This window comes from Coregonus clupeaformis, chromosome 1 (assembly GCF_020615455.1).
Source record: "Coregonus clupeaformis isolate EN_2021a chromosome 1, ASM2061545v1, whole genome shotgun sequence".
NCBI classification, from domain to species: domain Eukaryota; kingdom Metazoa; phylum Chordata; class Actinopteri; order Salmoniformes; family Salmonidae; genus Coregonus; species Coregonus clupeaformis.
In genome coordinates, this window is record NC_059192.1 from 70,344,888 (window position 1) to 70,371,369 (window position 26,482).

General features: G+C 46.5%; 1 protein-coding gene across 1 annotated transcript in view; it reads right to left on the reverse strand.

Moving 5' to 3' along the window:
* Nucleotides 1-10,297: 10,297 nt before the first annotated feature.
* LOC121569617 (BAH and coiled-coil domain-containing protein 1) overlaps nt 10,298-26,482 on the reverse strand; it is a 105,174-nt gene continuing 88,989 nt past the window's right edge. Inside the window, exons 14-24 of the mRNA XM_041880765.2 lie at nt 25,607-25,842; nt 25,313-25,495; nt 24,021-24,421; nt 23,757-23,831; nt 17,294-17,429; nt 17,066-17,183; nt 16,596-16,894; nt 16,168-16,302; nt 11,731-13,181; nt 11,364-11,600; nt 10,298-11,156 (exon numbers count right to left, since the gene is read on the reverse strand). Of these exons, the coding sequence (XP_041736699.2) occupies nt 10,947-11,156; nt 11,364-11,600; nt 11,731-13,181; nt 16,168-16,302; nt 16,596-16,894; nt 17,066-17,183; nt 17,294-17,429; nt 23,757-23,831; nt 24,021-24,421; nt 25,313-25,495; nt 25,607-25,842 (3,481 nt within the window). The 3' untranslated portion in view covers nt 10,298-10,946. The remainder of the gene's footprint in view (nt 11,157-11,363; nt 11,601-11,730; nt 13,182-16,167; nt 16,303-16,595; nt 16,895-17,065; nt 17,184-17,293; nt 17,430-23,756; nt 23,832-24,020; nt 24,422-25,312; nt 25,496-25,606; nt 25,843-26,482) is intronic.

Sequence of the window (26,482 nt, forward strand, 5' to 3'; positions counted from 1 at the left end):
TTCATCAACCCGTATGGCATGACCAAATACTCGTAATGGCCCGAGGTGGTACTAAAGGCTGTCTTCCATTCATCGCCCTCCCTGATGCGCACCAAGTTGTACGCGCTCCTGAGATCTAATTTAGTGAAGAAGCGCGCCCCATGCAATGACTCAGTCATGGTCGCAATCAGCGGGAGTGGATAACTGTACTTCACCGTAATCTGATTGAGACCACGGTAATCGATGCACGGGCGCAAACCACCATCCTTCTTCTTCACAAAAAGAAACTCGAGGACGCAGGGGAAGTGGAAGGCCGTATGTATCCTTGTCTCAGAGATTCGTCTATGTAGGTCTCCATAGCTTTTTTCTCCTCTTGAGACAGAGGATACACATACGCAGCTCCTGCCTGGAGGTCTATCGCACAATCTCCCTGCCTATGGGGCGGCAACTGCGTCGCCCTCGACTTACTAAACGCAATAGCCAAATCCCCATACTCAGGGGGAACGTGCAATGCGGGCACCTGGTTTGGACTCTCCACCGAGGTAGCCCCTACGGAAACGGCTAAACATCTACCCACACACTGGGCAGACCACTCCATCAGAGCCCTCTCCTGCCACGAAATAGATGGGTTATGGGTACTCAACCAGGGCATGCCCAGCACCACCGGATACGCAGGAGAGTCAATCAGAAATAGCTGAATCATCTCCTGATGACCCCCTGCGCACACATCCTAAGTGGCGCAGTGACCTCCCTGATCAAGCCCGCACCCAACGGACGACTATCTAGGGCATGAACGGGAAAGGGACATCAACAGGAAGAAGGGGAATCCCTAAAGCTAAACAAAACTCTTATCAATAAAATTCCCAGCCGCGCCTGAATCTACCAGCGCCTTATGCTGGGAATGAGGTGCTACCTGTGAAAAACGCACAGGTATACAGAAATGTGCAACAGAGAGCTCTGGGTGAGTGGGCGCCTACTCACCTGGAAGGAATCCCCAGTGCGAGACCTGTCGTCCTCTCCCCTAGGAGGCCATCCCCAGCACCTAGCCGCGGTGTGTCCTCCCCGACCACAGTTGGTGCAGGGGATGGACCCCCCTGTAAGCCGACCCCTCCTCTCTCTAGCGCCAGCGCCCCGAGCTCCATGGGGCACGGCTCGGAGGCGCTGGAGGGTGAAATGGACGGACCCCCCTCGGGGACGTCCGCGGGTAGCTAGCAGGTTATCCAGCCTGATGGACATGTCGACCAACTGGTCGAACGTGAGGCTGGTGTCCCTACAGGCCAGCTCCCGCCGGACGTCCCTCTCGTAGACTACATCTGTAGTGATCGACGAGAGCCCGATCATTCCACCCTGCATCTGCCGCTAGAGTCACGGAATTCGAGGGCGAACTCCTGAGCACTCCTCCTCCCCTGCCGGAGGAAGACCAGACGCTCCCCCGCCGCTTCCCTCCGGGGATGGTCAAACACCGCCCTGAAGCGGCGGGAGAACTCCTCGTAGGTTATGGTGTCCGCGTCGATCCTCCTCCACTCCGCGTTGGCCCATTCCAACGCCTTCCCGGACAGGCAGGAGATCAGGGCGGACACGCTCTCATGTCCCGAGGGCGCCGGGTGCACGGTGGCCAGGTACAGCTCCACCTGGAGAAGGAAACCCTGGCACCCAGCCGCGGTTCCATCGTAAGCCCTCGGGAGCGAGAGTCGGACTCCTCTGGGTTCCGGTGCGGGAATAGGCTGACTGGCCGACGAGGCTTTAGGCAGGTTAGGGCAGTAATCCACTTATTTTTAATCATGAGGCTTTAAGGCAGGTTAGGGCAGTAATCCACGTCATTTTTATTCATGAGACTTTAGGCATGTTGGGGCAGTAATCCACGTGGTTTTAATCATGAGGCTTTAGGCAGTTTTGGGGCAGTAAGCCACGTCATTTTAATCATGAGGATTTAGGCAGGTTAGGGCAGTAATCCACGTCGTTTTTAATCATGAGACTTTAGGCAGGTTGGGGCAGTAATCCATGTGGTTTTAGTCATGAGGCTTTAGGCAGTTTTGGGGCAGTAAGCCACGTCATTTTAATCATGAGGATTTAGGCAGGTTAGGGCAGTAATCCACGTTGTTTTAATCATGAGGCTTTCGGCAGGTTAGGGCAGTAATCCACATTGTTTTAATCAAGAGGCTTTAGGCAGGTTAGTGCAGTATTCCACGTTGTTTTAGTCACAAGGCTTTAGATAGGTTAGGGCAATAATTCACATCGTTTTAATAATGAGGCTTTAGGCAGGTTAGGGCAGTAATCCAAGTCACTTTAATCATGAGGCTTTAGGCAGGTTAGGACAGTAATCCACATCACTGTAATCATGAGACTTTAAGCATGTTAGGGCAGTAATCATTGTCGTTTTAATCATGAGGCTTTAGGTAGGTTGGGGCAGTAAGCCACGTCATTTTAGTCATGAGGATTTAGGCAGGTTAGGGCAGTAATCCACGTTGTTTTAATCATGAGGCTTTAGGCAGGTTAGGGCAGTAATCCACATTGTTTTAATCAAGAGGCTTTAGATAGGTTAGGGCAGTAATCCACGTTGTTTTAATCACGAGCCCTTAGGCAGTTTAGGGCACTAATCCACATCGTTTGAATGACGAGCCTTTAGGCAGGTTAGGGCAGTAATCCACATCATTTTAATCAAGAGGCTTTAGATAGGTTAGGGCAGTAATCCACGTTGGTTTAATCACGAGGCTTTAGGCAGGTTAGGGTAGTAATCCACGTTGTTTTAATCATGAGGCTTTAGGCAGGTTAGGGCAGTAATCCACGTCGTTTTAATCATGAGGCTTTAGGCAGGTTAGGGCAGTAATCCACGTCATTTTAATCATGAGGCTTTAGGCAGGATAGGGCAGTAATCTATGTCGTTTTAATCATGAGTTTTTAGGCAGGTTGGGGCAGTAATCCACCTCGTTATAATCATGAGGCTTTAGGTAGGTTAGGGCAGTAATCCACGTCGTTTTAATCACAAGGCCTTAGGCAGTTTAGGGCACTAATCCACATCGTTTGAATGATGAGCCTTTAGGCAGGTTAGGGCAGTAATCCACGTGCTTTTAATCATAAGGCTTTAGGCAGGTTGGGGCAGTAATCCATATGGTTTTAATCATGAGGCTTTAGGCAGTTTTGGGTCTTAATCCACATTGTTTTAATCTTGAGGCTTTAGGCAGGTTCGGGATGTAATCCACGTCACTTTATTCATGAGACTTTAGGCAGGTTAGGACAGTAATCCACGTCACTATAATCATGAGGCTTTAGGCAGGTTGGGGCAGTAAGCCACGTCGTTTTAATCACGAGGCCTTAGGCATCTTAGGGCAGTAATCCACATTGTTTGAATGACGAGGCTTTAGGCAGGTTAGGGCAGTAATCCACTTATTTTTAATCATGAGGCTTTAAGGCAGGTTAGGGCAGTAATCCACGTCATTTTTATTCATGAGACTTTAGGCATGTTGGGGCAGTAATCCACGTGGTTTTAATCATGAGGCTTTAGGCAGTTTTGGGGCAGTAAGCCACGTCATTTTAATCATGAGGATTTAGGCAGGTTAGGGCAGTAATCCACATTGTTTTAATCACAAGGCTTTAGATAGGTTAGGGCAGTAATCCACGTCGTTTTAATCACGAGGCCTTGGGCATTTTAGGGCAGTAATCCACATTGTTTGAATGACGAGGCTTTAGGCAGGTTAGGGCAGTAATCCACATCTTTTTAATCATGAGGCTTTAAGGCAGGTTAGGGCAGTAATCCAAGTCACTTTAATCATGAGGCTTTAGGCAGGTTAGGACAGTAATCCACATCACTGTAATCATGAGACTTTAAGCATGTTAGGGCAGTAATCATTGTCGTTTTAATCATGAGGCTTTAGGTAGGTTGGGGCAGTAAGCCACGTCATTTTAGTCATGAGGATTTAGGCAGGTTAGGGCAGTAATCCACGTTGTTTTAATCATGAGGCTTTAGGCAGGTTAGGGCAGTAATCCACATTGTTTTAATCAAGAGGCTTTAGATAGGTTAGGGCAGTAATCCACGTTGTTTTAATCACGAGCCCTTAGGCAGTTTAGGGCACTAATCCACATCGTTTGAATGACGAGCCTTTAGGCAGGTTAGGGCAGTAATCCACGTTGGTTTAATCACGAGGCTTTAGGCAGGTTAGGGTAGTAATCCACGTTGTTTTAATCATGAGGCTTTAGGCAGGTTAGGGCAGTAATCCACGTCGTTTTAATCATGAGGCTTTAGGCAGGTTAGGGCAGTAATCCACGTCATTTTAATCATCAGGCTTTAGGCAAGTTAGGGCAGTAATCCGCGTCATTTTAATCATGAGGCTTTAGGCAGGATAGGGCAGTAATCTATGTCGTTTTAATCATGAGTTTTTAGGCAGGTTGGGGCAGTAATCCACCTCGTTATAATCATGAGGCTTTAGGCAGGTTAGGGCAGTAATCCACGTCGTTTTAATCACAAGGCCTTAGGCAGTTTAGGGCACTAATCCACATCGTTTGAATGATGAGCCTTTAGGCAGGTTAGGGCAGTAATCCACGTCGTTTTAATCATAAGGCTTTAGGCAGGTTGGGGCAGTAATCCATATGGTTTTAATCATGAGGCTTTAGGCAGTTTTGGGTCTTAATCCACATTGTTTTAATCTTGAGGCTTTAGGCAGGTTCGGGATGTAATCCACGTCACTTTATTCATGAGACTTTAGGCAGGTTAGGACAGTAATCCACGTCACTATAATCATGAGGCTTTAGGCAGGTTGGGGCAGTAAGCCACGTCGTTTTAATCACGAGGCCTTAGGCATCTTAGGGCAGTAATCCACATTGTTTGAATGACGAGGCTTTAGGCAGGTTAGGGCAGTAATCCACTTATTTTTAATCATGAGGCTTTAAGGCAGGTTAGGGCAGTAATCCACGTCATTTTTATTCATGAGACTTTAGGCATGTTGGGGCAGTAATCCACGTGGTTTTAATCATGAGGCTTTAGGCAGTTTTGGGGCAGTAAGCCACGTCATTTTAATCATGAGGATTTAGGCAGGTTAGGGCAGTAATCCACATTGTTTTAATCACAAGGCTTTAGATAGGGTAGGGCAGTAATCCACGTCGTTTTAATCACGAGGCCTTGGGCATTTTAGGGCAGTAATCCACATTGTTTGAATGACGAGGCTTTAGGCAGGTTAGGGCAGTAATCCACATCTTTTTAATCATGAGGCTTTAAGGCAGGTTAGGGCAGTAATCCACATCGTTTTAATCATGAGGCTTTATGCAGGTTAGGGCAGTAATCCACGTCATTTTAATCATTAGGCTTTAGGCAGGTTAGGGCAGTAATCCACGTCATTTTAATCATGAGGCTTTAGGCAGGATAGGGCAGTAATCCATGTCGTTTTAATCATGAGTTCTTAGGCAGGCTGGGGCAGTAATCCACCTCGTTATAATCATGAGGCTTTAGGCAGGTTAGTGCAGTAATCCACGTCGTTTTAATCATGAGGCTTTAGGCAGGTTAGGGTAGTAATCCACGTCGTTTTTAATCATGAGGCTTTAGGCAGGTTGGGGCAGTAATCCATGTGGTTTTAGTCATGAGGCTTTAGGCAGTTTTGGGGCAGTAAGCCACGTCATTTTAATCATGAGGATTTAGGCAGGTTAGGGCAGTAATCCACGTTGTTTTAATCATGAGGCTTTCGGCAGGTTAGGGCAGTAATCCACATTGTTTTAATCAAGAGGCTTTAGGCAGGTTAGTGCAGTATTCCACGTTGTTTTAGTCACAAGGCTTTAGATAGGTTAGGGCAGTAATTCACATCGTTTTAATAATGAGGCTTTAGGCAGGTTAGGGCAGTAATCCAAGTCACTTTAATCATGAGGCTTTAGGCAGGTTAGGACAGTAATCCACATCACTTTAATCATGAGACTTTAAGCATGTTAGGGCAGTAATCATTGTCGTTTTAATCATGAGGCTTTAGGCAGTTTTGGGGCAGTAAGCCACATCATTTTAATCATGAGGATTTAGGCAGGTTAGGGCAGTAATCCACATTGTTTTAATCACAAGTCTTTAGATAGGTTAGGGCAGTAATCCACGTCGTTTTAATCAAGAGGCCTTGGGCATTTTAGGGCAGTAATCCACATTGTTTGAATGACGAGGCTTTAGGCAGGTTAGGGCAGTAATCCACATCTTTTTAATCATGAGGCTTTAAGGCAGGTTAGGGCAGTAATCCACATCGTTTTAATCATGAGGCTTTATGCAGGTTAGGGCAGTAATCCACGTCATTTTAATCATTAGGCTTTAGGCAGGTTAGGGCAGTAATCCACGTCATTTTAATCATGAGGCTTTAGGCAGGATAGGGCAGTAATCCATGTCGTTTTAATCATGAGTTCTTAGGCAGGCTGGGGCAGTAATCCACCTCGTTATAATCATGAGGCTTTAGGCAGGTTAGTGCAGTAATCCATGTCGTTTTAATCATGAGGCTTTAGGCAGGTTAGGGTAGTAATCCACGTCGTTTTAATCATGAGGCTTTAGGCAGGTTAGGGCAGTGATCCACGTCGTTTTAATCACAAGGCCTTAGGCATCTTAGGGCACTAATCCACATCGTTTGAATGATGAGCCTTTAGGCAGGTTAGGGCAGTAATCCACGTTGTTTTAATCATTAGGCTTTAGGCAGGTTAGGGCAGTAATCCACGTCGTTTTTAATCATGAGACTTTAGGCAGGTTGGGGCAGTAATCCATGTGGTTTTAGTCATGAGGCTTTAGGCAGTTTTGGGGCAGTAAGCCACGTCATTTTAATCATGAGGATTTAGGCAGGTTAGGGCAGTAATCCACGTTGTTTTAATCATGAGGCTTTCGGCAGGTTAGGGCAGTAATTCACATCGTTTTAATAATGAGGCTTTAGGCAGGTTAGGGCAGTAATCCAAGTCACTTTAATCATGAGGCTTTAGGCAGGTTAGGACAGTAATCCACATCACTGTAATCATGAGACTTTAAGCATGTTAGGGCAGTAATCATTGTCGTTTTAATCATGAGGCTTTAGGTAGGTTGGGGCAGTAAGCCACGTCATTTTAGTCATGAGGATTTAGGCAGGTTAGGGCAGTAATCCACGTTGTTTTAATCATGAGGCTTTAGGCAGGTTAGGGCAGTAATCCACATTGTTTTAATCAAGAGGCTTTAGATAGGTTAGGGCAGTAATCCAAGTTGTTTTAATCACGAGCCCTTAGGCAGTTTAGGGCACTAATCCACATCGTTTGAATGACGAGCCTTTAGGCAGGTTAGGGCAGTAATCCACATCATTTTAATCACAAGGTTTTAGGCAAGTTAGGGCAGTAATCCACGTTGTTTTAATCATGAGGCTTTAGGCAGGTTAGGGCAGTAATCCACATGGTTTTAATCATGAGGCTTTAGGCAGTTTGGGGCAGTAATCCACGTTGTTTTAATCATGAGGCTTTAGCCACGTTAGGGCAGAAATCCACTTTGTTTTGATAATGTAATAAAAGGTATGAATGTATCACAGGAAGTATCAAATACAGTTCTCAAACTCTATTCTATATAGGGGATAGTATAGGCTTCACACACACACACACACACACACGTACACACACACACACAAAACATATCTCTATCTCTCTGTTTCACTCAACAATGGTAGAAAGTTTCAGTTTGCTTTCCCCCAATATTTTTCTCTCCCTGTTTCCATGTTTCTGCACCTGACAGTGGATTGGGAATGATTTCCCAGGTAGGCCTACTTCTAATCCAGGTAGCCCTACTTCTAATCCAGGTAGACCTACTTCTAATCCATGTAGGCCTACTTCTAATCCAGGTAAGCCTACTTCTAATCCAGGTAGGCCTACTTCTAATCTACTTCTAATCCAGGTAGACCTACTTCTTATCCAGGTAGTTCTACTTCGAATCCAGGTAGACCTACTTCTAATCCCGGTAGGCCTACTTCTAATCCAGGTAGGCCTACTTCTAATTCACTAAAGAAAGACAAGTAAAAACTTAGATTTCATAATTTTTTGTATTTTTTATTTAATGAAACACAACAGAAAGGCAATAAAATTAAGATAAATAACTTTGTTTTTTACATAGGGGAAATATTTTAGTCATATTTCCAACAATGACTGAGACAATTGTCACAAACTATATATCAACCCTACAAAGTAAATTGTTTCCAGTGGGTCTCAAAAACAGGTTGCGCAAAGATATTACTTCACCCAATGTGATGTTTAGAACTGAATCCAGTGTTTCTTTAAGAAAATACAGCTTTTAAAATATTGTTTAAAGACCTACAAAAAGTAACATAACATTGATGTTCACATTAGATTTATTTTAAGCTTTTGCTTCGCAGTGTTACAGCAACAATGTTGGTTAAAAAAGTCAGTTGATGTATATCTCAAATGAAAAGGCATGAATGTTCTCCTTGTGAAAACCCCAACACTGAAAACACAGTCATCCCAGGCTTGCATAACTGTCAGGAAAAATACAATTGTGAAAGGTGAAATAAAAATGTAAACAGAAAGATACATTTTTGGCAAAGCAGGAAGAAAAGTGACAAGATTAAGCACAATTTTGATTGGATACTTCTTCTTTTTTTTTTTTACATTACCCTTTTGATTGGCTCTGATTGTTCTTCACAGTCATGCGATGTCATATATGGTTGTCATGGAGCCTTCAAGTGTAACAGCCAAGCTATGTGCAGAAAGACAAAGTTGCTGTGTTCCCATGGCAACATGGTGGTGAATGTTAAGCCGTGTTCTATGCCAACAGGTAGGAGGGAACACAGGTGTACTACTTGAATATGATTGCAGTGATCCCGTAATTCTGATTTTATTGAATATTTTCATATTTTTATATTTCTTCATATTGCATTCTAATATGATGAAGCGAAACATAGATGTGCTTTGGTTTAGTTTTTTTGAGGCCAGATATATACCTACATAGATCTCCTCTAGGCTTATATAGATATAGAACATCTAGAACTCTCTAGTCTGGAACTTTAAGGATCAGCGAATAGAAGAAACTCGGTTTCTTTCCAGTATTTCTAAAAATAAAGAAATCTAGATTTGAAACCCGGGAGGATAAGGACAGAATAATAGACAATAAAACCTAGAACACAAATATACAAAAACAGACCAATGACGATGTGAACACAAAAAGCCTTTTCCACTTTTCTTATAAAAACACCCCCCATCACCAAATCCACCCTAAACCCCAAAATGGGACTTCAACCCATCCCCTGTCGCATATTTACAGCTTTACCCCTCATGGACCCCATCCCATCTCCACAACGTACTCAGTGCAGGAAGAGAAGAAGTCTAAAACCTCCTCCTCCCTAAGCCAAAATAACTACTCAAAGAAAACTCAACAGTCGTTGAAAAAATAACAACGTAAAGAGCAACAAAGAGGAATATAATTCTCTCTTCATGTATGTTATATATATATATATATATATATATATATATATATATATATATATATATATATATACTATGTACAGTTGAATAATAAGGTCTTTATACATAATGCTGTACAACACACAGAGATAGACAAATCATTCAGCTGTACCTGAATAGGAGGATATGAGAGGTATTGAAGTGTATGGCTTGACTGGAGAAATAATCATTCCTTTTTGTCATTTTTTTTTTGTCTAGAAAATAAGAAGCTGTTAGTAAATCAATCGATATATTAATATTCATAGATTTACCTTTAGTAGCTTTACTTTCTGAGTGTTAAAGACATCTAGGGTTTCCATGGTGAGGTCTAGACTAGAAACCAACGCACGCACACACACACACAAACACACACACACACACTAAAGCACTATTTACTCTCAGCTCTTCAAGTACCAAATGCATCCATTACAACCACTCAGCACATACTCTCTCGCTCATACACACTCACGCACACTCACACACTTCAGAACTACAGTGTTTTTGGTCCTGTTGGGATTTCTCAATCCTGCCATCATTCATTTATCATCAGAGCAGTGTGGCCACCAGTAAGACCATTAAACCTAGTATGGGGAAAGCGAGGTCTTCTCTCTCTCTCTCTCTCTCTCTCTCTCTCTCTCTCTCTCTCTCTCTCTCTCTCTCTCTCTCTCTCTCTCTCTCTCTCTCTCTCTCTCTCTCTTCTCTCTCTCTCTCTCTCTCTCTCTCTCTCTCTCTCTCTCTCTCTCTCTCTCTCTCTCTCTCTCTCTCTCTCTCTCTCTCTCTCTCTCTCTCTCTCTCTCTCTCTCTCTCTCTCTCTCTCTCTCTCTCTCTCTCTCTCTCTCTCTCTCTCTCTCTCTCTCTCTCTCTCTCTCTCTCTCTCTCTCTCTCTCTCTCTCTCTCTCTCTCTCTCTCTCTCTCTCTCTCTCTCTCTCTCTCTCTCTCTCTCTCTCTCTCTCTCTCTCTCTCGCTCAGGTCTCTAGACTGAGAAGTGAACACATCACTTACAGCAACAACCTAGTAAGAGTCACAGTAGTCTCTCTGACAAACTGCCTGAGAGTCAGTCTATGCCAGTCTGACAAACTGCCTGAGAGTCAGTCTATGACAGTCTGACAAACTGCCTGAGAGTCAGTCTATGACAGTCTGACAAACTGCCTGAGAGTCAGTCTATGACAGTCTTTGACTCTATGACAGACTGTAGAACAACTCTTGGAGACAGAGTGTAGCGAGGACACTGTCTGTCTTTGTTTTAGAAGGTCAGTAGAGTACTGTAGTCCCTCTTCAGATCACATCAGATCAGATGACTCCAGTGCTGTTAATAGAGTGTACTGCGGTCCAAAGTGCTGTTATCCCTGTTGGGGTTTGGGATCGTCCACACCCAGATAGGACCCAGAACCAAGATCCAGAACCAGCAGGAACTAGACTCAAGGCAGGTTCTCCTTTCCAGACTCTTCTAGATTTGGACAGAACCATGCTTCACTGACACCAGCGCCAGTAGCTGGATTCATCCAGGAGAGATGAGGCGGCCATCTTTAAGGCTGTGTTTTGTTTACACTCCATAGTTGTTGCTAGGGGACGATGGCCACTCCCTCGGCGCTGATCAGCTGGCCTGTGGTTGGCTCATAGGTCCCTGCCAGGTAAAACAGATCCTGGGCCCCACCCCCTGGCTTTCGTCGGCGAATCAGGTGCTCGTAATCGGTGCGGCTGAGCACCTGGCAGCGGTGGGAGATGGTCTGGACGTCGTTCTCATCCTCATGGCTCGACTGGTACAAAGCATGCTGGGTAGAGGAGGGAAGAAGGAGACAGATGTTAAACACAGAGATAAATAGAAGACTGAAAGATAAATTAACAGCCTATTCATTAATCCCCATGGGGAAATAGATTTAAGTTGATCAATTGTTGATCAATTATTGATAAATCTGATCAAAAAGTTGATACATTTGATCAAAATGTTGATCAAGTTGTTGAATGATAATCCATCGTACCTTTCCGTCGTGGTGCCTCTTCCCCAGGCTCGTCTCCTCGGGATGGTAGAACCACTTGACCCTGACCACCATGCTGGAGGACCAGGACTCCCAGAGGCTCTCCACCCGCCCCACGTAGGGCAGCTGGGGTCTACCGGGGGACAGGAACACAGCACAGTCCCCCACATGCACCGTCTCACCACCACGCACGATCGCCTTGTAGAACAACTTACGGGCCTTACCCTTCAGACCACGCCTCTGTAAGGGGAGCGAGAGGGGGGAAGTTAGGAGGGAATCCAGGTAAGGACAGGTAAGACCTTACTCAATAAGTCAATAAGTCTGCTTCAGACTGTGTTAACAATTAAGGCTCCCACATGTGTCCTCTGACCTGTGTGGGGTTTCCAGACCACTTCCACAGCTGGCGACCAGGCAGGAGGGTGGACATATTAGGATGGGGGATCGGTGACAACATCCTCTGCCTCTTGGCTGCTGGGTGGTCCTTGGGAGGTTTGGACTGGGAGGCCGGGTTGTGTGTGTTGGGGGTCAGAGTGTGTGTGTTGAGAGACAGAGTGTGTGTGTTGGGAGTCAGAGTGTGTGTATTGGAGGCGGATCCACCTCTCCTCTTGGTTTGGCATTTGGAAGCGCTGCTTCTACTATTGGTCCTGCCCTTTGATGTGTACTCCTTCCTGTCCTCTCCTCTATCACTTCCTCTCACCTTTGACTCCCCGGTGACGGACATGGCTCCCTTGGCAACGTAGGCGTGTGGTGGGGCCGAGGCTGAAGAGGTAGGGCTTGGGTTGGGCTTTGTGGAGGGGTCAGGGGTTAAGGGGTTAGAGGTCAAGCTCTGTCTGTGTTTGTGTTTCTGCTGCTGGAGCAGCGCTCGGCGGAGAAGGAGGGATGAAGACTCTTCTTCGTCTGAGGAGTAGGAGGAGTCGGAAGAAGAGAGGGAGGAAGAAGAGAGGGAGCCAGAAGAGGAGGAAGAGGACGAGGACGAGGAGCAAACGGAGAGACGGGAGAGGAAACGTCCTGCGCCCGCCGCTGCTGCTCTCCTCCGAGCTACGTCTTCATCTCCATCATCATCCTCATCCTCATCCAGCTCAGAGTAAGAGCTGTGACAGTCACTGGGGCAGTCCAGAGCTCCAAACTCTCCCCCCAGAACCCCTAAACCAGATGAGGGGAGCCCCTTTCTGAGGGCTGGAGCCCCCTTCAGGAGCTGCTCAGACTTGGACATTCCACTCTCTCCTCTTCTTTCTCCTTTATTTCCGTCCTTCACCCCCAGGGCAGGGTGGATGTACCTGAGAGGTGCCCCCTCCGCCCCTGCAGATGGACCCTTGTGCCCCCTGCCGCCCCCCAGACGCAGCAGAGCTTTCCCATTCTTGGTTTTGGGCGAGGTCACACCCTCGTGATCCAGCTTCACCAGGAACTGTTTTCTGTACCTGTCACTCGACTTCCTGTTGGAGGATGCCGTTGTCATGGCGACAGAGTCACTCAGCATCAGGGGCGTTACCATGGTAACAGGCCGGTGGGTTCCGCTTCTGAAGGCTCCAGCGTAACCGTTGGCGATGCTACTGAAGGAGTCAACCTCAAAGGGGGAACTGAATATGCCCTTGAGGGGCGTGGGAGGGGCGAGGGGGTGTGTGCCGGGGCGGTGGAACACCCCCAGGTCTCGCTGGCGACCCACTCGGTGGGTTTTACGGGATGTCCCGTTGAACAGGAAGAAGTCCGCTGGAAGTCTCTTTGCTGGCCAGCTTATTGAGGAAGTGTTGCCCCCTGTTACTCTCTCTGACGATGTCGTGGCTGAACTATTGGCCCCTGGCTTGACCTTCTTTGGTCGTCCAACTGGAAGAAGAAACAGAATAAAGAGAGAGAAAGTGAGATAGAGAGACAGAAAGAAAGAAAGAAAGAAAGAAAGAAAGAAAGAAAGAAAGAAAGAAAGAAAGAAAGAAAGAAAGAAAGAAAGAAAGAAAGAAAGAAAGAAAGGGCGATGGAAAGAAAGAAGAAGAGAGAGATTTATAAAAAATATGTATCTACCTAACATTCCTTTAAACCAGGTAAGATATATTTACCTAACCTTCCTTTAAACCAGGTAAGATGTATTTCCGTGTGGTCCTCTGTAGTTCAATTGGTAGAGCATGGCGCTTGTAACGCCAGGGTAGTGGGTTCATTACATTACATTTTAGTCTTTTAGCAGACGCTCTTATCCAGAGCGACTTACAGGAGCAATTAGGGTTAAGTGCCTTGCTCAAGGGCACATCGACAGATTTTTCACCTAGTAGGCTCAGGGATTAGAACCAGCGACCTTTCGGTTACTGGCACAACGCTCTTAACCACTAAGCTACCTGCCGCCCTTCGATCCCCGGGACCACCCATACGTAAAAATGTATGCACACATGACTATCAGTCGCTTTGGATAAAAGCGTCTGCTAAATGGCATATTATTATTATTATATTACTATTACCTAACCTTCCTTTAAACCAGGTAAGATGTATCTACCTAACCTTCCTTTAAACCAGGTAAGATGTATCTACCTTCCTTTAAACCAGGTAAGATGTATCTACCTAACCTTCCTTTAAACCAGGTAAGATGTATCTACCAAAACTTTCCTTTAAACTAGGTAAGTCAATGAGAACAAACTCTTTGTATCCATAAATTACAGCCCTTACTGTGGAACTGGAGAGTGTTGAGTTATGGGAATGCTGTTTGACTAGAAGACATTCAGATCAGTGACAGTTGGAACAGTGATGATATTAGGCAGTTGGAGGGGGATTCCATAGAGAGGGAAGAAGTTGTGAGATAAAATCATATTCTATATGTGTGTTATATACACTATATGACCAAAAGTATGTGGACACCTGCTCGTTGAACATCTCAGTCCATGAGCATTAATATGGAGTTGGTCCTCCCTTTGCTGCTATAACAGCCTCTACTATTCTGTGAAGGCTTTCCACTAGATGTTGGAACATTGCTGCGGGGACTTGCTTCCATTCAGCCACAAGAGCATTAGTGAGGTCTGACACTGATGTTGGGCGATTAGGCCTGGCTCGCAGTCGTCGTTCCAATTCATCCCAAAGGAGTTCGATGGGGTTGATGTCAGGGCTCCGTGCAGGCCAGTCAAGTTATTCCACACCGATCTTGACAAAGCATTTCTGTATGGACCTCGCTTTGTGCACAAGGGCATTGTCATGCTGAAACAAGGAAAGGGCCTTCCCCCAATTGTTGCCACAAAGTTGGAAGCACAGAATCGTCTAGAATGTCATTGTATGCTGCAGCGTTAAGATTTCCCTTCACTGGAACTAAGGGACCTAGCCCGAACCATGAAAAACAGCCCCAGACCATTATTCCTCCTCCACCAAACTTTACAGTTTACACTATGGTAGCGTTCTCCTGGCATCCACCAAACTCAGATTTGTCCGTTGGACTGCCAGATGGTGAAGCGTGATTCATCACTCCAGAGAACGCGTTTCGACTGCTCCAGAGTCCAATGGCGGCAAGCTTTACACCGCTCCAGCCAATGCTTGGCATTGCGCATTGTGATCTTAGGCTTGTGTGCGGCTGCTCCCGACATGAAGCTCCCGACAAACAGTTCTTGTGCTGACGTTGCTTCCAGAGGCAGACGATTTTTTATGCGCTACACGCTTCAGCACTCGGCGGTCCCGTTCTGTGAGCTTGTGTAGTCTACCACTTCGCAGCTGAGCCGTTGTTGCTCCTAGACGTTTCCACTTCACAATAACAGCACTTACAGTTGACCAGGGCAGCTCTAGCAGGGCAGAAATTTGATGAACTGACTTGCTGGAAAGGTGGCATCCTATAACGGTGCCACGTTGAAAGTCACTGAGCTCTTCAGTAAGACCATTCTACTGCCAATGTTTGTTTATGGAGATTGCATGGCTGTGTGCTCGATTTTATACACCTGTCAGCAACGTGTGTGGCTGAAATAGCAGTTTGTCTTAATTTTTTTAGTTCCATTCCACTTTTCCCACCAGCAAAATAAAAATGTCTGAACCGGTTTGAACCAAAAGGAAGTAGCGGTTTATATTGTTCCTTTCTCTTCCTTTCTTAACCTGTGAAATCATCAGTTTTTTACATTTAGGAGAGGGTGGCGGAGGAGGCTTGAAGTGCTTTGCATCTTGTTATGACATGCATTATCTGAATTAGGTCCACAGAATTATACCTAGGAGGAGCGGCTTCTATGGAAGAACTTTGAATGTACTTTGAGCTAGATAGCTAACAAGCTTGTGTGTGCAGAGCTGCACCAGAATTAAAAACATGTCTTATCTTTTTGTAGTTAATAAATCCAATGTGAAATGTAATAACTAGGCCTATAGTATCCTTAACTAGCATCCATTCTTCTCTAGCTAATAAAAAATCTCTCTCCCTATCTTCTGAATCACGATTGTAATGTCAGTACAGTAGCCTATACTTCAGAGGGGGAGGGACAGGTAGTCTAAACATGAACAGGCAAAGATTTTCAGCTTGCAGGCAGACACTGGAATACGTTTCTGAATGACAGAGAGAGGGCTTTGGCATAGGAGCTTTGTTGCGTTTATTTGTGGGACTATAAAAAATGCCTGGAACGTAAAAGAACGTTATTAACCGGTTCCCATGCTTTTAAAATAACGGTTCTGTTCTGGAACAATATGGATCACTTTTGTTCCAGATTCCATTTCTGTTTTGGTTCTGTTCCCTGAACCGGTTCCAACCCACCCTGGTGGTGGTATCTACAGTAGGCTTATCTCATTGGTGCTGCGCTGGTGCTGTAGGCCTCAATCTCAAACAAATGGGAGAAACCATCTAATACGGTGAAATTATGCTCTGAGCCATTACCTGGTCTCCTCTCCAGGCTCCTCCCTTCTACCTCTTCATTGTTTGGTCTCTCTGTGGGCTTGTCTCTACTGTCCTGGGTGGAGGTTCTGTGACCACGACGACCAGGTGAGAGCAGGGCTGGAGACGGCTCCGCACCTGAGTGAGTGAGTGAGTGGGAGTGAGAGAGTGGGAGTGAGAGAGAGAGAGATGGGAGGGAAGTAGGGCAAAACAGACACAGAGAATGAATCTTTGCTCTCAGAGAGTGAGTCTGGATCTAATGTTGACAGACCATGTCTTTACCCTCTGGGAATGTATACTCAGTGTGTGTGTGTGTGTGTGTGTGTGTGTGTGTGTGTGTGTGTGTGTGTGTGTGTGTGTGTGTGTGTGTGTGTGTGTGTGTGTGTGTGTGTGTGTGTGTGTGTGTGTGTGTGTGTGTGCAGTATACTCACAGTGTATCTGGTACCCCCTGGGCAGCAGGCGTATGTTGGGCAGGGAGATCCTTCCTCTATCTCCATCATCAAACTCCACCATCACACTGCCCTTCTCATCCTCGCCCGGAACCCCTCTGCGGACGTTTCCAGGGTAGAGGCAGCGGGAGCGTTCGCTCCAGTAGGCACACACACGCATCCCAGCAGTCAGGATGGCCTCTGTCTGTGGCCGCACGTCCAACACCGCCTCTTGTAATAGCTGTTCTAGAGTGTAGATCCTAGGCCTGTTCCCTCTCTCCCCCTCGATCACTACACGGAATCTAGGAGAGGGAGGGAGGGAGGGAGGGAGGGAGGGAGGGAGGGAGGGAGAGAGAGAGAGAGAGATTGTATTAAATGTATTACAAGTCATTCAGCCAGTCCTTTGCATCAACATGTCTCTCTGTGATTAAGTAGGCCATATGAATAGGTGTGAGTAAGTGTCAGTGCCTTACATGTCAGGCAGGTCCAGAGTGTGTAGTCGGGCAGCATACAGCAGCTCATCCTCCTTCGATATCAACACCTTCAGACCATCCACCAGCATCTCCCTGCTCAGCACACAGTTAAGCAGTGCTGCAGAGAGAGAGAGGGAGGGAGAAGGAGAGAGAGAATATGAAAATGTAGCCTGTCATGCAACCCTGTGAGTCTGTGAGTCTGTGAGTCTGTGGTGTGTGTATTCTCACCTGGTTCTCTGTGTGTGTGAGGTGTATGCTCCATGTCTTCCTCCTCTCCCTCTGAGAAGCTGCTCTCCTCGTCCAATCGGAATCCTTCATCAGCCGCAAAGCTCTCCAGAAGACGGCTCACTGCACACCCCTTAGCCTGCAACAGGAAACAGAAAATGACATCATTAGAATATATATCTATTTAAACTCCTAAACTAGTGGTCACCCTCCCAGGTCCTGGACAGCTACAGGGTGTGCATGCTTTTGTTCCATTGCAGCACTAATTATGAATCTAGTGCAGGCCTAGAACAAAAGCCTGCACACCCTGTAACACCGCTGTCAGAACTACCCCTTTCTTTCAACACACACAAACACCTCTTCACCGACGCACACATGCACGCACGCACGCACACACACAGACACTAGTGCTGAGCGATTAACCGACATTTTCTTTTTTTGTGTTTTTTTTACAACTAATTGCCCAACGCAGGTTCAATTATTTTAATGTAATTTCATATGTAGTTTTTGTTGTTGTTGCTAAATGCGCACATTGCACAGTTTCTCTAGAGATAAATCAGATCCAGCCTGAACTGTGCGATGTACTAGGGAGTTGTAGTTTCCAACAGGCCAATATTCTACATAGTTTTGCGCAGAAAACGTGGTAATTAACTACAATGACCATAATCCATTGTGCTTCTACTCCGGTCTGTGTTTCTTTTACGCCTGCTACAGAAGAATGAGTGATGTGAGCTGATATAGAGAGCAGCTGTTGCTTCGCGAGCTATCTCTACCTGAAAATACATGATCTAAGTGATTGATAGTTGGTATTCAACAGTTATATTTACTTTGAAGCACTACTAAAATAGTGATTTTGTCAGACAGCATAGGCAGCAGCTCTATAGAGATGAGATGATGACTTGGAGTAAAATAATAAAGTCATCAAATAAAACAAACGTAATATAGACAACAACTGATATATTTTATTAAAGTAAAGTAATGTGAATAAATGATGGTTGTCACGCCCTGGCCTATAGAACTTTAGCTAGTTTGGTCAGGGTGTGAATATATTCTAGGTTATGTTCTAGGTTATGTTTGGCCGGGTGTGGTTCCCAATCAGAGGCAGCTGTCGCTCGTTGTCTATGATTGGGGATCATACTTAGGCAGCCAGTTTTCCTGCCTGCGTTGTGGGATTTGGTTATGTTCATGTTTAGGTTTGTGTGTTAGCCTTTGGACCGTCACGGTTAAGTTTGTTGTTTTGGTTACTGTTTCGTGTGTTTATTAGTTAATAAACATGTTCGCCGTTCACACTGCACCTTGGTCCGTCCCGTTCCTTAATGTACTTGACAATGGTTAATAAGTGATAATCAGTCATGGGAAGTCACTACCATCATGGAACTTTTATTAATTGTTGTATTCTGTGTTGTTACTGCATTCAACCCACATAAGGCATAGTGCATTTAATGTTTTTTTAATAATGTAACTGAAACTGAACCGACCTCAAAAAGCGCACACACAAACAGATCCTGTCCCATTCTGGTTTGAGCTGGTTTCCTAATGATGAATGATGACTGATGATGGAGCTGCAAAATCAGCCTGTTCGACAGGTTTCTGCCTGTATCTGGGCTTTCCAAAGAGTGTGTGTGTATGGGAGTGTTCCACATGAAGGGACCATATATTACAGTGACAGAGGTTTCGTCACCAGAGGGTATGGAAGATTACTCACCTCTCTGGGTGTGTGCGTGCGTGTGTTTGTTTAGTAAGTGTGTGTGTATAGATTTGTGTTTTTGTTCTGTGTTTAGTCCCACCACAGGGCTGTTCTCACCAGAACACACTAGACTGGTGTTTAGTCCCACCTCAGGGCTGTTCTCACTAGAACACACTAGACTGGTGTTTAGTCCCAGCTCAGGGCTGTTCTCATCAGAACACACTAGACTGGTGTTTAGTCCCACCTCAGGGCTGTTCTCACCAGAACACCCTAGACTGGTGTTTAGTCCCACCTCAGGGCTGTTCTCACCAGAACACACTAGACTGGTGTTTAGTCCCACCTCAGGGCTGTTATCACCAGAACACATTAGACTGGTGTTTAGTTCCACCTCAGGGCTGTTCTCACCAGAACACACTAGACTGGTGTTAAGTCCCACCTCAGGGCTGTTCTCACCAGAACACACTAGACTGGTGTTAAGTCCCACCTCAGGGCTGTTCTCACCAGAACACACTAGACTGGTGTTAAGTCCCACCTCAGGGCTGTTCTCACCAGAACACACTAGACTGGTGTTTAGCCCCACCTCAGGGCTGTTCTCACCAGAACACACTAGACTGGTGTTTAGCCCCACCTCAGGGCTGTTCTCACCAGAACACACTAGACTGGTGTTAAGTCCCACCTCAGGGCTGTTCTCACCAGAACACACTAGACTGGTGTTAAGTCCCACCTCAGGGCTGTTCTCACCAGAACACACTAGACTGGTGTTTAGCCCCACCTCAGGGCTGTTCTCACCAGAACACACTAGACTGGTGTTTAGTCCCACCTTACGGCTGTTCTCACCAGAACACATTAGACTGGTGTTTAGCCCCACCTCAGGGCTGTTCTCACCAGAACACACTAGACTGGTGTTTAGTCCCACCTCAGGGCTGTTCTCACCAGAACACACTAGACTGGTGTTTAGTCCCACCTCAGGGCTGTTCTCACCAGAACACACTAGACTGGTGTTTAGGCCCACCTCAGGGCTGTTCTCACCAGAACACACTAGACTGGTGTTTAGTCCCACCTCAGGGCTGTTCTCACCAGAACACACTAGACTGGTGTCTAGTTCCACCTCAGGGCTGTTCTCACCACAACACACTAGACTGGTGTTTTGTCTCACCTCAGGGCTGTTCTCACCAGAACACATTAGACTGGTGTTTAGTCCCATCTCAGGGCTGTTCTCACCAGAACACACTAGACTGGTGTCTAGTCCCACCTCAGGGCTGTTCTCACCAGAACACAATAGACTGGTGTTTAGTCTCACCTCAGGGCTGTTCTCACCAGAACACATTAGACTGGTGTTTAGCCCCACCTCAGGGCTGTTCTCACCAGAACACATTAGACTGGTGTTTAGTCCCACCTCAGGGCTGTTCTCACCACAACACACTAGACTGGTGTTTAGTCCCACCTCAGGGCTGTTCTCACCAGAACACATTAGACTGGTGTCTAGTCCCACCTCAGGGCTGTTCTCACCACAGCACATTAGACTGGTGTTCAGCCCCCCCGCAGGGCTGTTCTCACCACAACACATTAGACTGGTGTTTAGTCCCACCTCAGGGCTGTTCTCACCACAACACACTAGACTGGTGTTTAGTCCCACCTCAGGGTTGTTCTCACCACAACACACTAGACTGGTGTTTAGTCCCACCTCAGGGCTGTTCTCACCAGAACACATTAGACTGGTGTTTAGTCCCACCTCAGGGCTGTTCTCACCAGAACCCACTAGACTGGTGTTTAGTCCCACCTCAGGGCTGTTCTCACCAGAACACATTAGACTGGTGTTTAGTCAAACCTCAGGGCTGTTATCACCAGAACACATTAGACTGATGTTTAGTCCCACCTCAGGGCTGTTCTCACCAGAACACATTAGACTGGTGTTTAGTCCCACCTCAGGGCTGTTCTCACCAGAACACATTAGACTGGTGTTTAGTCCCACCTCAGGGCTGTTCTCACCAGAACACATTAGACTGGTGTTTAGTCCCACCTCAGGGCTGTTCTCACCAGAACACACTAGACTGGTGTTTAGTCCCACCTCAGGGCTGTTCTCACCAGAACCCATTAGACTGGTGTTTAGCCCCACCTCAGGGCTGTTATCACCAGAACACATTAGACTGGTGTTTAGTCCCACCTCAGGGCTGTTCTCACCAGAACACATTAGACTGGTGTTCTGCTACAAGACCATGGTGCTTGCCTACGAAGCTGTGAGGGGAACGGCACCTCCGTACCTTCAGGCTCTGATCAGTCCCTACACCCAAACGAGGGCATTGCGTTCATCCACCTCTGGCCTGCTGGCTCCCCTACCTCTGCGGAAGCATAGTTCCCGCTCAGCCCAGTCAAAACTGTTCGCTGTTCTGGCACCCCAATGGTGGAACAAGCTCCCTCACGACGCCAGGACAGCGGAGTCACTCATCACCTTCCGGAGACATTTGAAACCCCACCTCTTTAAGGAATACCTGGGATAGGATAAAGTAATCATTCTACCCCCCCTTACCCCAACCCAAACCCCAACCCAAAAACAAAAAAACAAAAAAAAACATTGTAAAGTGGTGATCCCACTGGCTATAAGGTGAATGCACCTATTTGTAAGTCGCTCTGGATAAGAGCGTCTGCTAAATGACGTAAATGTAATGTAAATGTAGTCCCACCTCAGGGCTGTTCTCACCAGAACACATTAGACTGTTGTTTAGGCAACTCACACATGCTATCAGCCTTATTCAACGGCCGTATATCTCACCAGCTGATCACGGTTGTTTTAAACTGATCCGCCCATGCAGAGTTAGCTAATAAACCCTTTGATAAGATAGGTCACGCCATAGCTTCAGACTTTTATGGGTGCTGGCAAGGAATCTCGCCAAAAGCACATTTCTATTACCTTTCCAGTTAGGTTATATATACAGTGGGGAAAAAAAGTATTTAGTCAGCCACCAATTGTGCAGGTTCTCCCACTTAAAAAGATGAGAGAGGCCTGTAATTTTCATCATAGGTACACGTCAACTATGACAGACAAATTGAGAAAAATTATCCACAAAATCACATTGTAGGATTTTTAATGAATTTATTTGCAAATTATGGTGGAAAATAAGTATTTGGTCACCTACAAACAAGCAAGATTTCTGGCTCTCACAGATCTGTAACTTCTTCTTTAAGAGGCTCCTCTGTCCTCCACTCGTTACCTGTATTAATGGCACCTGTTTGAACTTGTTATCAGTATAAAAGACACCAGTCCACAACCTCAAACAGTCACACTCCAAACTCCACTATGGCCAAGACCAAAGAGCTGTCAAAGGACACCAGAAACAAAATTGTAGACCTGCACCAGGCTGGGAAGACTGAATCTGCAATAGGTAAGCAGCTTGGTTTGAAGAAATCAACTGTGGGAGCAATTATTAGGAAATGGAAGACATACAAGACCACTGATAATCTCCCTCGATCTGGGGCTCCACGCAAGATCTCACCCCGTGGGAGTCAAAATGATCACAAGAACGGTGAGCAAAAATCCCAGAACCACACGGGGGGACCTAGTGAATGACCTGCAGAGAGCTGGGACCAAAGTAACAAAGCCTACCATCAGTAACACACTACGCCGCCAGGGACTCAAATCCTGCAGTGCCAGACGTGTCCCCCTGCTTAAGCCAGTACATGTCCAGCCCGTCTGAAGTTTGCTAGAGTGCATTTGGATGATCCAGAAGAGGATTGGGAGAATGTCATATGGTCAGATGAAACCAAAATAGAACTTTTTGGTAAAAACTCAACTCGTCGTGTTTGGAGGACAAAGAATGCTGAGTTGCATCCAAAGAACACCATACCTACTGTGAAGCATGGGGGTGGAAACATCATGCTTTGGGGCTGTTTTTCTGCAAAGGGACCAAGACGACTGATCCGTGTAAAGGAAAGAATGAATGGGGCCATGTATCGTGAGATTTTGAGTGAAAACCTCCTTCCATCAGCAAGGGCATTGAAGATGAAACGTGGCTGGGTCTTTCAGCATGACAATGATCCCAAACACACCGCCCGGGCAACGAAGGAGTGGCTTCGTAAGAAGCATTTCAAGGTCCTGGAGTGGCCTAGCCAGTCTCCAGATCTCAACCCCATAGAAAATCTTTGGAGGGAGTTGAAAGTCCGTGTTGCCCAGCGACAGCCTCAAAACATCACTGCTCTAGAGGAGATCTGCATGGAGGAATGGGCCAAAATACCAGCAACAGTGTGTGAAAACCTTGTGAAGACATACAGAAAACGTTTGACCTGTGTCATTGCCAACAAAGGGTATATAACAAAGTATTGAGAAACTTTTGTTATTGACCAAATACTTATTTTCCACCATCATTTGCAAATAAATTCATTAAAAATCCTACAATGTGATTTTCTGGATTTTTTTTTCTCATTTTGTCTGTCATAGTTGACGTGTACCTATGATGAAAATTACAGGCCTCTCTCATCTTTTTAAGTGGGAGAACTTGCACAATTGGTGGCTGACTAAATACTTTTTTTCCCCACTGTAGCTTCTCCTCATTCTTCCAACTGCCTAACATCATCACTTTTCCAACTGTCACGGATCTGAATGCCCTTTAGTCACTCCAACTCCTCATTCCTCTACCTCTCTCTTCTACTGTACTCTACCTGTTCTTTCTACTCAGGATTCTACCTCTCCACCAACTGCCATTTCCTGTTCCACACTGCCTCTTTCTGTTTGCACCTATCCCTCCTTCCCCCCTCCACCATGCCCATTCTGATCCCCATCCTCACCTGCTTCTTCTTGTTCCTCCTGCCCCTGGTGGTGTCCTCTCTCTGGGTCTCAGTCTCCAGCCAGCAGCCTCTCCTCTGGAACAACCACACAGGACAGGTTAGCATTATAGACAATGATCATGATCACCATGTAGCTAGGGAGACACCGTAACACGTGCATCTTAACTGTCTCAAGTAGTTGAGGGAGATTTTAACAGAGGAAGCTGTTTTTGATTAACCTAGAGACTGAACCCCCCCCACAGGTCCTCCCATTCCCCCCCTCACCTTTCCCAGAATGCTTTGTTGTCCTGAGCTCTTCCTCTTGGCCTCCACCACAGGTCCCTGGATCCCCCTGCTGTCCTGGAGACTGTTGCCCACTAACGAGACCCTCCAGCTGGGTACAGGTTCTCTCCTAGCCCCCTGTGGCTCCTGGAGCTCTGGGCATCTCCCATCTGCAGTAACAGGGCCCGGCCTGCAGGGGGCTCCTCTCCTCCTCAGCGCCACACTGGGTATGCTCACATCATCACCTTGCCTCTCCTCCTTGCTCCTGGCTTTCTGATTGTCTTGAAGCTTAGCAGCTGGGCCAATCACAGCAGAGTCTGTTGGCGTGTCTTTGGAAGATGGTGTCATTGTATTCACGTCATTGGTTCCTTCGTCGCTGTCGTAGTGCATCTCCTCTTCCTCCTCTGTGGGATCAAGTGATCAATAACATCCATTAGAAATTGTCTTGAGATCAGTTGTGACACGACCATCTCAATCTCAGGCTCCATTGGATGACAGTGTAGAGCAGCTATATCGTAAAATAACTCAGTGGCCTTTAGCCTTTAGGCAACAAACTCACACAGCACAGATAGGCAGTGAAGACACTACACAAACAGTACATATATATACTGTAAAACACACTCCTATGGTCAGTTGGCCATCCAGAAATGCATGGCCTTTTCAATAACTGTGGTCAAGGAAACCCAATGGTCCTGTCTTTCTCATGCACAGACAAACATCAGCACCACACACACAAATGCATGCACACACACTCAATCACGCACACACGCATGAAAGCACGCACACACACACACAAACTCACACACAAACACAGATCAGATCTTTATTGGCAGCTGTGTGTGGCTGACTACAGGGGTCGTGTCGGGTGTCGAGACATCGCTGACACACTTGTCATTTACACAGCGTTCTCGTCAACACTCTCTCTCTCACACACACACACACACACACACACACACAGGACCTACACAATAGGGCCACTTCAATAAGTTATTGACTTCATTTCTATGAAATGTTAATTTGAGATTATTGGGGAAGGGGGGACATTGCGTCTCTACTGGTTGGGTTGAGGGGGTGCAGGAGGGGCGACAGGGGTGTGACATTCTAAAAGAGGCGATATTGGGGTTCACGTTACGGCGTGGTTTTGGGGGCCGCATGCCAGTGGGAAGCCGTTAACGGTTTTAATGGTGTGACAGACGAGCCGGGAAGTGAGAGGAGGCCACCGTGATGGAAGACATCTCACTCTCTAACACACACACACACACAGCTGGGAGACATCCCACTGAGACGTATCTTACCCTGGCCTGAGCTCTCACTGTTGCTCTTCCCCTCGTTCATTTCCTGCTCCACAGAGGCCCCGCCTCCTCTACGGAGGACTCTGGTCGAAGGTCCGCAGAGTTTGACCTTTGGCCGACCTCTCCTCCTCCTCCTCACCCCCTGATTGGGCGCCCAGTCCTGCTGGGTACTGGATGTATTGGCTGCTGGGTGAACATGGCGAGATGGGTGTGTTAGTGTCAGGGAGTGTATGTGGTACAAGGTTTACGTGCGTGTGTGTGTTTGTGTGTGTGCATGCCTGTGTGTGTGTGTTTTACCTGTGTCACTCTCTCTGCAGTTTGCATGGACTCCAGGTCTAGGGTCCCGTCTACGGCAATGCATGCCCCCTGACGGTGCACTTCTCTGGGCCACAACCTTCTGCTTCAGCTGGGTCACCCTCCGTGCTAGTCGGGAGCTCAGGCTGGGACGACCTCTCCTCCTTGTGAGGAAGCCATGATTGGTCATCCTCTTCCTCCGCTTCTCTCCGCCCCCTTCTGCTTCATCATCCTCCGCCCTGAAACACACGAAGAAGAGCGAGTTGGATTTTAGAAAAGATGGTGAGACAAACACACAAAGAAGAGAGAGTTGGATTTTAGAAAAGATGGTGAGACAAACACACGAAGAAGAAAGAGTTGGATTTTTAGAAACAAACAAAAAACCCAAAGAAGATGAAAGACACGGTAACAGGTCATCTCTAGTCTTTCTGCTCTCTATCCCTCTCCCAACAGCTCTTCTGCTTTCTCTCTCATTTTTTCCCCTTCTCTCTCTCTAGCCTTTGATGAGTAGAAAGAGAGGGGGGGTTCCTTTCCCGTGCGGACGCTGTGTTTGGAACAGAAAGCCTTCTGTCGGTCAACTCTGAAATAACTAAGAGGAGTGTGAATATGAGACCCTGCTGAATAACCACAAGAAAAAGGGACGAATAGATTGCAAGACAGCTACTGAAGAAAAACAGAGAGAGAGAGGGTGGCAGGAGGGTGAGTATTGGAGGGAGCAAAAGAGAGAGAGAGAGAGAGAGACGAGGCAAACTCATGGAGAGTCTGTCCTTTGACCTGCAAATAGTCCAGGTAGCCATGATTAGCTGTTCAGGAGTCTTATGGCTTGGGGGTAGAAGCTGTTAAGAAGCCTTTTGGACCTAGACTTGGCGCTCCGGTACT